General features: G+C 30.0%; 1 protein-coding gene across 1 annotated transcript in view; it reads right to left on the reverse strand.

The window, feature by feature from the left end:
* acj6 (abnormal chemosensory protein 6) overlaps positions 1-13,140 on the reverse strand; it is a 91,320-nt gene that overhangs the window by 16,265 nt on the left and 61,915 nt on the right. Inside the window, exon 3 of the mRNA XM_088260883.1 lies at positions 6,096-6,272. Coding sequence (XP_088117009.1) covers positions 6,096-6,272 — 177 coding nt within the window. The remainder of the gene's footprint in view (positions 1-6,095; positions 6,273-13,140) is intronic.

Genomic DNA, 13,140 nt, shown 5'->3' on the forward strand with positions numbered 1-13,140 from the left:
ATATATATATATATATATATATATATATATATATATATACATATATATATATATATATATATATATATATATATATATATATATATATATATATTTATATAAATATATATATATATATATATATATATATATATATATATATATATATATATATATATATATATATATATATATAAATATATGTATATACATATATATATATATATATATATATATATATATATATATATATATATATTTATATATATATATATATATATTTATATATATATATATATATATATATATATATATATATATATATATATATATATATATATATATATACGTACATATGACGGTATAATTCAAAATGAACAAGACATATGGTAAATTCATCGACAGACATGTCACAACTAATAGTTTGAACGGCATTCTTTTCCGGTCAACCCAATGCCTCGCATAATAAGCACTTAGTAAAACATATGCATGCAATACTAAATGAACCTATTTATGAAATCGCATGCTAACGACATTTTCGATTCAATAAATACATACGAGTATTCTAAAGCCGCAGAACGTGTTATTAGATCATTTTTTTAAAGGTGAGTTTATAGTAAAGTATACTAAAGGGGTTTATTAGTTAGAATGAAATATGGGAAATGCTATTCTGTAATTGTTTGTTCCAAAGAAAGCATGAATATATAATGTACTTAGTGTTAGAAAACCCAGGTCTATTGGTCGTCGTGAAAAAAATTGTCACGACACACTCAGAATGGTGTCGCACACACTCCTATATGTCACGTGCTTCGAATACATCTACATATACAAACAATAAAACATGATAAAGAATTGAGAAAAAATAAGAGATAAAGAAAATCGATTTACCAAAAATTTTTCAAGGTCAAAAAACATTTTTACGGAAAACTGTAGACGTAATGTAGGCGAATCACTGCATTTAACTAAGATCACATTTGTTTGAATTTATTAACAAAGAAAAACAAATAATATCTAAAGTATATCCGTCGCATTCAAAATAATACGGCGATGTAAATATGTATTTGGATATTTGAGACATCGCTACATTTACTGAGGTCATATTTTATTATAATAATATCTCGTGACCAGTTCTTTCACCACTTCACCTTTCGCCTGGCTTATCGTGTATTTTTACGATACTCTGTATGTTTTTATACAAATTGAAACCACCCAGTAAAGTGACAATTTTATTGTTAATACTTATTACCGCATTCACTCGTAGGAACGCAGAGGCCACCCTCCCGTTCTGCTTATCAACCACGGCTTCTCCCTCAAATACTCTGACCATAATATCTGAGGACTTATATCTATTGACCCCCACATATCGCTCACTCCTTTCAAGAACGTCATAAATCAAAAATCGTCAGTTTTCAGTTGTGCATGTTTTCGGAATGCCCAGAAAATGTACTATATCCCAGCAAAAGAGGCATATTTTTTACTTAATATTTACCCGCTACAGGGCAGAAAATGTTGTTTTTGCATTTTGAAGAAAAGGTAGTGTTTAATTATTAATTTAAATATATTAAATATTTTTCAAATGTTGAAAAAAACTACATGTTTTACCTAAAAAGATGTGTTGCATAGTAAAAAGTTCAATAAGTGGCTTGATTTAATATATTGTGTTATAGTTTTAAACTTTAAAAAAGGTTCTCCTGAAAAATCAAGTTTTTTGATTTATGACGTTCTTGAAAGGAGTGAGCGATATGTAGAAATTTTGCTCGTACGCAAATGAGAAAAGATAACCGAAACAGCTCTCTTTAATCTAGTAGCCTTGTCATCTTTTACAAAAAGAAAGATAAAATTACAATAGTTCCCCACTGGCACGGCTTAATACCTTAAAAATAATTAAACCTCGACAAGATATCAATGAAGGCAATTTCTAAAGGCCTTGTTATTTTTGCCGAACTGTATTTTTTTTGAAGCAAGCTAGTGGTTCACAACGGCGTGCTAGTACCGAAACTAATGTATGGAAGCGAAACATGGAACTGGCAAAGGAAGGATGAAAGCAGATTGAACGCTGCTGAAATGCGCTCCATCAGACGAATGTGTGGAAAATCATTGTATGACAGAATTAAAAACGAAGATATAAGAAAGGAATGTAAGGCTGAACGAAGAATAATTGAACAGATTAGGAAGATTTCTTTGCGGTGGTATGGACATGTGGAGCTAATGGATAACGAGAGACTGACTAAGAAAATATATGTGGCGAATGTGAGAGGGAAAACAGAACGAGGACGACCGAAAAAGACTTAGCACCTAAAATCTGGCGGTGTCAAAAGTCTGCGTAATCGGAGGGCATGTATGACTAGATGTATGGATGTGAAGGAGGCCAGGAGTGTATGTCAGGACAGAAGAGTGTGGCGTTCCATCCTCTCTGCCTACCCCTGCGGGGAAACGGCGTGATGGTAGTAGTAGTAGTAGTAGAAGTAGTATTTTTTTTAATATAATTTTTTTATAAATTTTAAAAAAGGACGAATCTTAAGTGATCATTTAACCAGTCTATGATAGGTCATAAGATCTGTAAATACCGGACTTCCATATTATTTTTCATTTATGTTGAGATGTTAAAATGCTTCAAATAATGATAAGATAAAAATATTTCTATTTGAAAAAATATTTTTAAATCACATTATATTTATTTATAAATAACATTAAACATTGTTTTATTTCTTTTATGTTCTGTACTATTGTCATAGTAAGATTAAAATACGTCTACTTTAAAATAAAATAAAAATAATCACATAATATTTATTTAAAAATAACATTAAACATTGTTTTAATTCTATTATGTTCTGTACTATTGTTGGTGAGAGTATTTTTTAATTGAAAATTTGAAAACATATTTTTTCTATAAATATAATACATTTATATAATTATCATTTATAGAAATTAGTCATTGTCATATCTTTTTCTTTTATCCAAGATAACATTGTTTAAGTTTTTTATAATTGACGTCATCTCATTGGGAAAAAGCATCAATTTTTAAAAGATTAAAAAAGTATTAACAATATTTTAAGTGTCTACAAATCTTTGTTATCATATATCTGGGTTCGTCCACCTAGGAGTTATCAACTCATATTTGCGAACAATGAATTGGACGCACTCAAAATGTTTTGAAAGTTATATATATATATATATATATATATATATATATATATATATATATATATATATATATATATATATATATATATATATATATATATATATATATAAATAAATATATATATATATATATATATATATATATATATATATATATATATATATATATATATATATATATATATATTATATATATCGAATAGGCACACTCAAGTGGCAATGGGCAGGACATATCTGTCGAAGAGACGACGCTCGATGGGGAAGAAAAGTATTGGAATGGCGCCCAAGAACTGGCAAACGAAGCATCGGCCGACCCCCTACAAGATGGACTGACGATATAAGAAGAATAGCGGGAGTGACCTGGATGCGAAAGGCGGAGGATCGAAGAAGATGGAGACTCATGCGGGAGGCCTACGTTCAACAGTGGACGGACACAGGCTGATGATGATGATATATATCGAAAATTATGTTTACAGGCGTCTCCTAATATCGCTCACTCCTTTCAACAACGTCATTTATAAAAAAAAAAACTTGAATTTTCAGGACATCGTTTTTAAAGTTTAAAAATATAATCAAATGTATTAAAAATGAATATCAAGCCACTTATTGAACTTTTTACTGGGTAACAGATTTTTTAAAGTAAAATCTGAATGTTTTACTCCATTTTAAAAATGTTTAGTAAATTAAAAAAAAAAAAAAATACATTTTCTTCAAAATGCAAAAACAACACTTTTTGCCTTTTTAATATTAAATTAAAAATATGCCACTTTTGCTAGGATATGGTACATTTTCTAGTCATTCCGAAACCATGCACAACTGAAAATTGACGTCTTTGTATACATGACGTTGTTAAAAGGAGTGAGCGATATGTAAAATAATTCGAGATAAAACTTACACACATTTCATGAAGGCCACATCTATCTTAATTTTATTGATAATGCTTCTGTAAGCCTTGGTTGTGTCGAGATAGTTTGGCATGTGAATCAAAAGACTGAATCAAATAAATATAGTTGTAGCACTACAAGACCGAAGAAAACTTGGCATTATCAAGTCTTTCTAAAACTTGAAAGTGGTAAGGTAAGGAGTTGGAATAATTAAGTTTGTAACACGTGTGTAAAGTGATCACTTAAACCAGCCTATGACGGTCGTAACCCCGTAAATACCCAGACCTTCATATTCTTCTACATCTATGTTGAGATGTTAAAAAAATAACTCCTAATTGGACGTAAACCAGATTTATGAACAAATATTTGGACATTAAAAAATGTTGATCGTAAGCCCCGAAAATACCCACACTTCCATATTCTTCTACATCTAAGTTGAGTTGTTAAAAAAAAACTCCTAATTGGATGTAAACCAGATTTATGAACGAATGTTTGGACATTATACAATATTTATATTATTGTTATATTATACAAGTGTTTAATTCGTTAAAATTAATTTTTAATTAATGTTTTACTTAGTAAATACTATGTTTTCTTAAAAATCTACTGTCACACGTGTTTCGATACATTCCGCATCATTTTCTAACACCGTATGATGCGGAATGCATCAAAACACATGTCACAATAGATTTTCAGAAAAATGGGTAGACTTTACCACAAAGTGACTGCCGAATCAATTAATGAAAATCGTTAAAATTCCTTGAAAAAACTGAAATATTCTGGTGGATCAAATTTATTTCCACCGTCTCGCTAGCACACATGTTCTTGAAAATATTCCCGAAATTCGTCGTGAAGTGCGCACTTTCAGTACGTCGTAGTAGGGACTGCAATATTTTCATGTTTATTAGGCTGTAAAATCGCCCCCGAATAAAAATTTCGCGGTATTTTATGCGTTTGTTATCGCGTTAGGAAGGGTTCAACTGCCGGGGTGTTATGTCGCATTGGTTCCGCCTATATCGGGGAGTAACTCCACTTTTACAGCTCCGCACATCTTATATCACCCCATATGTTGATGGCGGGGGAGTTATGGGTTGCCCAAATACATACCCACCATATGAAATTTGATAAATTTCGGTACCTACGTAGAAATAGAATACTTTTCGCAAAAACTTGTCTAAATACATTCGTAATAAAAAATATCTACTTTAAACCCTCATCCACACCACAATGGTGCAATGGGCACATCTTTTATCATAATTTACCGAATTTTCGATAATACTAACAAAAGGATATATATGCTTTTATTGACACACTCTTTCACATGAGAGTTTTCGGAACCATCTATGGTTGAGTTGAATAAGTTTTAATTTAAACCGAAAGTTTTAGCAGGCATTTAGGTAATCGATAATTGAACAAAAATTGAGAGTGAAATATTAAGGACAGGTTGTAAATAATGGATAAAATTGGTCCATCCAGCCCATGACGGTCATCAGCCCCGTCAGACTTCCATGTTCTTCTTCATCTTCGATGAGATGTCAAAAAATAATATGAAAAATAACTCCTATAATTGGAGATAATCCAGATTTGTAAACAAGTATTTGGACACACTCAAAATGTTGTTCTCCTTTGATTAGTATTAACGAAAATTCGGTTAAGTATGATAAAATAGATTTTTAATCTCCTTACACCATATGGATTTATTGTTTAATATCTCCTTAGATCGACGTATTGTGCCTTATCTCATCAGGACAGATTTGTTATAACTTATCTAATTCGATTACAAACTATTTTAAAAGAAAAATTATAATAAATCATGTTGATGAAAGTAATTTTAATCATGACTACATTTTTTTTATCAGCAACGTTCGAAGTGCAAGACTCATTTATGCGTAAAAGTGGTAATCGTTTAATCGGAAAAATGACAATACAAAATATAATGATATAAGCATATATATATATATATATATATATATATATATATATATATATATATATATATATATATATATATATATATATATATGTGTGTGTGTGTATTTATAAATTATACATATGAGTTATAAGATAGGTTTAGGAAAAGCAAGGTACCTGATGCGGTCTCGCATTGTGAGGCGGCCCGCCCATGCCGTGGTGGTACATCATGTCGTGCTTGAGCTGGGGGAGGGCGGGTCCGCCCTGTGGGCCCTGGTGCTTGCCCATGTCCGCGGCCGCCAGCGCCTCCGCCCTCGACAGCAGCCCATCGTTCAGACCCGAAAATATGTCCCCCTGAAAGCACGCGCCCACCTTCAAACACGGCGTTATTTAGATGGGTTGATCATTCATGAAATAACACAGCATTTTAAATTGTCATCAAACATAGGTCTCTCTGGGCCATAATTTCTAGAAATTTGTTAATGTTCCTGGGTAAAACAGGAATAAGAGATATAAAATCGACATCGCAGGAGGCTAATCTCTATTTAAAATAGGCCACATAGCCTTCACGAAGAATAACGTGTTTTGGAAAGAATATGTATCTGAATCGTACCTTTGAACTAATGAAAGATTGTTGTGTAATTTGTGTAAGGAATGTGTAAAGACATGCATGATCTGATACAATCAATGCTCAACGAGAATTGATAAAATTTATTAATATGTGCGTGGCATGTGTTTTAAATGGTGATATTCAATGAAAAAAAAAATTCAATTTGAAATTCGTATGAAAAAACTCACTTTGCAAGGTACAACCTATTCATTAATATCTTACTACACGACAGATTGAATTTATCCTATTCTAATAAATTTAATTCATGAATACAGTATTGTAAAAATTATTTAACATATTTATGTGTGTAAAAATAATTGTTTAATTTTAAATTATGAATTTGAGAATTGATATTATATATTTTAAATTTGATTTAGTAAATATCACTTTTCAATAAATTTCATTGCGATACGTGTTTTGATGCATTTCACATTATTTTATAACTGTATGTAATGAGTCTAAATTTAAGAGATGTGTGCTTGTGACGTTGCAGTATGAAGATATGAACATTTTTAAACACCGTAAATAGCCATCACTTTTTGTTTTATTAAAAAAAAATATGTTCACGCATAGCTACGCGAATTAAAATTTTAATGTTGAATTTTATCTAGTTATATAAGTTTTACTATAAAACGAATACCTGGATATTTAAACACTGTAAAACAGTAAAAAAACTATTTATTCATCAAATGATGTTCGGTATCACAGATTATTTTTATCCACTATTGGTTTATTCTTCTATAATAAAGTTTTTTTTAGTCTCTCAATTTATCTACTTTATTTTAGTACGTTATAAATGTGGATCATGAAAAAATTACAGAAATCTAATTTGTTCTAGGGGTCCATGATGGCCACAAAATGTGAAATTGATAACCAAGTTATGAAAAATATCTGTGTACTCTTATATTAGAAAAACAGAGAACGATTCTTTTCCATTTTCCCGTTATACGTACCTCAGTATTTGTTCAAAGGTATGAATTAAGTTTTTTTTTACAAATTATAGAAATACACGAATTGAAAATTTGCGTAAATTATTGTTGGCGTTCAGCATCATGCATAGGCTGTAATATTTTCAGCCAGCCTTTATCTGCGAAACACATCAATAATTATTTTACGTATACAATCCGCTTAGTTTTAAAACGGAGTTACGAGTACGTGTGCTTCGAACCGTTACCGCGCCGTGGCAATGAATTTTTAATCGAATTTACTTTTCCGCTAAGCCCTTAGCGTCCGGCGCTTTGGGATATGTCCCCGTTGAAATTCGGATGAAATACGAATGCGTTGTCGTCCATAACGTAAGGCTTTGCCGGCACAACATGTGCGCGGCGTCTATGGAATTAAAAAATGCCATTCAGCTAACGACAGCTTCAGTCGTATCACATTTAATATTGCCAAGTTAACTTTCAACCTGATTCGCCACTGGTTTTTACAAATTCTGGCCTTGTTTACATCAAATAATGATTTCTTTTTTACGATAAACATTATGAAATAAAGATATTAGCTCTTAATTTAGAATTCAGTTAAATACGAGATAAACCTAGCATTTCGCAGATTTAAATTTTGGTGTATGTTTGAAATGTGTCGTGAGACTTGATTGATAAACATAATTTTCGTAATCAAATACTATTGTCACATTTAATATTTCAAGTTTACTTTCTACCCTACCAACTAATGGTTTCCACAAACTCTGGCTTGGTGTTCATTTAATATTTTTTCCACGATAAATTTTTTACAGTAAAAAAATAACACGTTAATTTAGAACTAAGTTGAACCCGGCATTTTGCTGACTTCAATTTACAAAGTGTCTTTAAATTTGATTTATAAACACGATTTGCTCAATAAACTACTGTTATTACATTTAATCTTGCCATGTTTCTTTTCAACCCGATTCACCACTGGTATCCACGAATTCTAGTCTGGCTTTATATTAATAATGATTTTTTACGATAAATATTATAAAGTAAAGATATTAGATGATTATTTAGAATGCAGTCATTGTGAATGCGGTAGAAATTGATTTGAATAATCAATTACTATGGTCAAATTTAATTTTGCCTTATTCCTTTTAACCTGGTTTTCACGAATTCAAGACTGATTTTCATTTGATAATGATTTTTTACGTAAAATTATATAGGGTATAGATATTAGATGTTAATTTAGAATTCAGTTGGAAGCCAAATCAATTCGCATTTCGGAAATTTTAATTTGAAAACGTATCGTGGATTTGATTGACAAACATGATTTACAAAATCAATTACTTTTTATTAGGGATCAGGCAATTAGAGATAAACTATCAATTTAATCATATCAGATTCATCTCATTACGAAACCGATCTCACTGAATATTTTTAAATACTCATTTAAAATGAAGTTAAAATGATATTTAGGACATTAATTGCCAAAGTGTATTAGGCACCCCCTACAGAATTGGTAATTGTCTTTAAATACTGCGACTCTTGGAATTCTTGCAATCTTTTCGGATTGTATTGTATTTTCATGGATTACTATTTATTACCTTCTATACCGACCTACGACATTTAGAGGTGTGGTTTATTTAAAAATTCTATTTTTAATAATTTAAAGGGTCAGTTTTATATGTGAAACATTGATCTCCAGTTATTTTAATAAGTGAAAAAGTGCAATTTTTTGTACTTGTCATTTAAACTTTCATTCTTTTATATCAAAATACCAAAAAAACGCGATTTGAGTGAAACTAATTTTATTGAATTCAGAAGAATAAAAAATAATTTTATTGAATTCAGAAGGGGTGACCCGGGTATAAATTGATAAAAAAATCAATGCTCCCAGTGTGCGGTCCAAATAACATTTTTAATATTTTTTGAATCTGGTTCTTATGAAAACTGCCCAAAAATCCCAGAAAAAGAATTCCGGGTTCCGAGTACGACGTGTGGGTACAACGCGCGGCCACATTCTGCGATGATTACACAACATATTTTTAAAGAGCTAAAATGGGATGTTTTGAAGTATAGGTGAATACTCTCCTGATTTAGCTCCTACTGATTTTCACATCTTTACAAATTTTTACCTTTACAAAATGATTAAAAATGGAAAAAAAATTAAACAACGGAGGAAGTGAAAATATCACTAAAAACGTTCTTTGTATCGAAACCCGAAAGTTTATATTCAAATGGGATTAAAAAATTGACAGAAAGATTGAAGAAAGTCGTTTAAAATAATTGAAAATGTGTTATTAACTAAATTAGTAAAGCATATGCCCAAAAAATCGTTACTTATGCATCAACCTAATATATAAAGTATATTATCGAGATATTGAACAAAATATGTAAAGCAAAGTCTTATAAATTTAAAAAATTTGAAAATAAACCATATTGTGACCATCTAAAAATACCTAAAATACCATTTTAAAATTCTTGTCAACTGATTGAGAAACCCTTCACTGCCCAGTTCTCATTAATTCATAAGCCTCACAGCGCTTTTCTAAGGATCAAAAATGATATGAAAATCACAGGACAATAGATCAGGGATGTATGAAGGGTATTAAAGTGGTCCTCAACTAAATTGCGCGTATGAAAACTGAATGTATGGAACCAAGGGTCGTTATAGAGGACAATCACTTTTAATATCAGTAAATCACGGCTTTAAAAAAAGTAACGAACCGTCGGGTAGGCAGAGAGAATAGAACGCCACACCAAACTGTTTTAGCTCTTCAATCTCACATCTTCAATTTAAATAAGTTATGACAATAACTTTACATGTAATTAATGTAATAAAACGTTTTATGAAAAACAAGTCTTTTAATAATTGGGAATAAGATGTTTTATTTCAATTTTATTCATTTAATCTGCAAAGCACAAAGATTATTAAATTCCTACAGAATCTGGCTTTCTATTTTTATTTAAGTCTCCACTCATTTACGAGTGATTTAACCTTTCCGGGAGTACAAAAAATTATGTCCGACTTTCTCTGGAGAGTGGGTTCTTTTTACATGAAAAATTTTTTTTCTTTCATTAAATCGATGTATTATGAATTAAGAAATCATGTTAAAATAATTTAATAAAACAACACCCATTCCAAATATTTTTCAATTATGACAAAATTACACACAAATATCCTCAGATGTCATTGCTATACAAGTCACATCATACTAACTGACAGACGGACGTTTATTAACGTCGATACTCCTTTAAGGAAAATTTGCACTGACGTTCATTTACGTCCATAAGGTTAGGATTTGTTTGGCCTTCTTAGTTGCAAAAAAAACGTTAAATATGTTCAAAAAGACAAATTAACGATATTTTTGTAGGAGCTTATGCAGAGTATAGATTCAATTATTAAGTCAAGACGTATACTTTTATCAACTTTTTAATTATTATGGAACTTATGAATAAAAAACATGTTTATAATATTCTTGCTCTTTGGTTAGGGTATGAAAATCAAATGAGTAAATAAAGAATAGTAAAAAACATTATAAGACGAATTCGGTTGGTAATAGAAGCAGATAAGGACCGATGAAATCTTAACATGATCAAGTATTTCAAATACTAGAAATTGGCGGGTATGTATGAGGCAAACCGTGAATGTGCAAAAGGCGAGGATTGCTTACAAAATACAGATTTTCTTTTTGACTATCCCAATTATGATTAGTTACGATAAGTTTTTTTTAGATCTTTAAAAATAAAATGCTCCGTTGATAATTGTCAGTTATAAGTAAAATTATTAACATTTTACTATCTACCACATTTTGTTTAAAGAAAGATTATTATTATTTTTCGCAATTTATGTCATTGCAGTAGTCTTGCAAAAGTACTGGAGTGGTGTGCCTCGATATAAAAAAAAGTGTTCAATATTGAACAAATGTCTCCTTAAATGCGACCACTTTCTTGTGCACCTGCTAAGTGACATATGGTATTTTGACGTATCACGCTACGTACCCCTACTAATGAAATGAGGGTAGTTTAACAAAGGGGGATGAACTAAATACGTCGATGGAAACTATTAATTTGAAACGTATTCAAGGGAAAATGATAAAATCTAACAGGCGTTTTGTTTGGTTACAAATTATATAAAAAAATTGATATTAGTTTATATATTTTATACATATATACATATATACACTCACACACACACATATATATATATATATATATATATATATATATATATATATATATATATATATATATATATATTTATATATATATATATATATATATATATATATATATATATGTATATATATATATATATATATATATATATATATATATATATATATATATATATATATATATATATTTATATATATATGTATATATTTATATATTTATATATATATATTTATATATATATATATATATATATATATATATATATATATATATATATATATATATATATATATGTATATATATATATATATATATATATATATATATATATATATATATATATATATATATGTATATATATATATATATACAATCTTCCCATAATTTAATCAAAAATAATTTATCTTAATTTTTCTCTTTACAACATTTTGAGTGTGTTCAGATATGTTCAAATAATTATTCTTCTTCATCTATGTTGAGATGTCAAAAAGTAATATGAAAAAGAAAAACAAAGTAATGATTAAAAATATTATTAAGGTGCAATTCAACTGGTCTTAGGAATTAATGTAGAGTAGGGCAATTGGAGAGTTAGCTCAAAGCTCACGCAGAATTGATACTTGTGTCCTTTTTTAGCGTGTCTCGGGAACCTGAAACGTATGTACCGGATTAAGGGCGAACGCCCAAAGAATTTCATTATTTATGAGACAGACTCCCTCAGGCAAACAATTTTCCTCCCATGCGCGTTTTTATATTATTCATTAGGAAAAAATATTTACATTCCGTGGACAAGTTGAGCGTATCGCAGTGTTTATGCGGTAAGTGTAAATATTGAGTATGCTGAAATGTGTTGTCCTAAAAGTCGGACGAACTCTATTCATTATTTATGAGGAACCAGGACATTTCGAAGGACTTGTGCGGAATATATTGTATATATTTAACCGTTTTATTACTTATCACGGAGGAAATGGGAGACATGTCTTATATTTTATATATTAAAAGCGTTATTAATTATGTGGCATGGTAAAATAACACTCTCCATATACTCTCCTTTTGTCCGCCTCCGTAGTGTAATGGTCAGCACGCTCGGCTACCGTTCTGGAGGTCCCGGGTTCGATTCCCAAAGGGGTAAAATAAATATAAGTGATTTATTCACTGAAATATTTATTCAATACTACCATGGACTGGTACCTGAAGCGGAGGCCTGATCACCTTTCCTTCATGTGTAAACGATCAAGATAACACTGCGTTTATATGACACAGTGCCCTATGCATCATTGTTCACTTTGTGTAATACCTCTTAAAATCGTCTTGATACAAATTTCTGAAATAATTATTGTATTTAAAGTAAATAGAAACATAATGCATACAACATTTTGAGTGTGTCTAAATACTTGTTCACAAAATCTGGATTATCTCCAATTACAGGAGTCACTTTCATATTATTTTTTGACATCTCATCAAAGATGAAGAAGCATATGGAAGTCTGGGCATTTGCAGGGCTGACGACCGCCATAGGCTGGTT

This window comes from Brachycentrus maculatus, unplaced genomic scaffold, assembly GCF_059751285.1.
Source record: "Brachycentrus maculatus isolate JH-2025_06_01 unplaced genomic scaffold, ASM5975128v1 h1tg000144l, whole genome shotgun sequence".
In the NCBI taxonomy this organism is placed as follows: domain Eukaryota; kingdom Metazoa; phylum Arthropoda; class Insecta; order Trichoptera; family Brachycentridae; genus Brachycentrus; species Brachycentrus maculatus.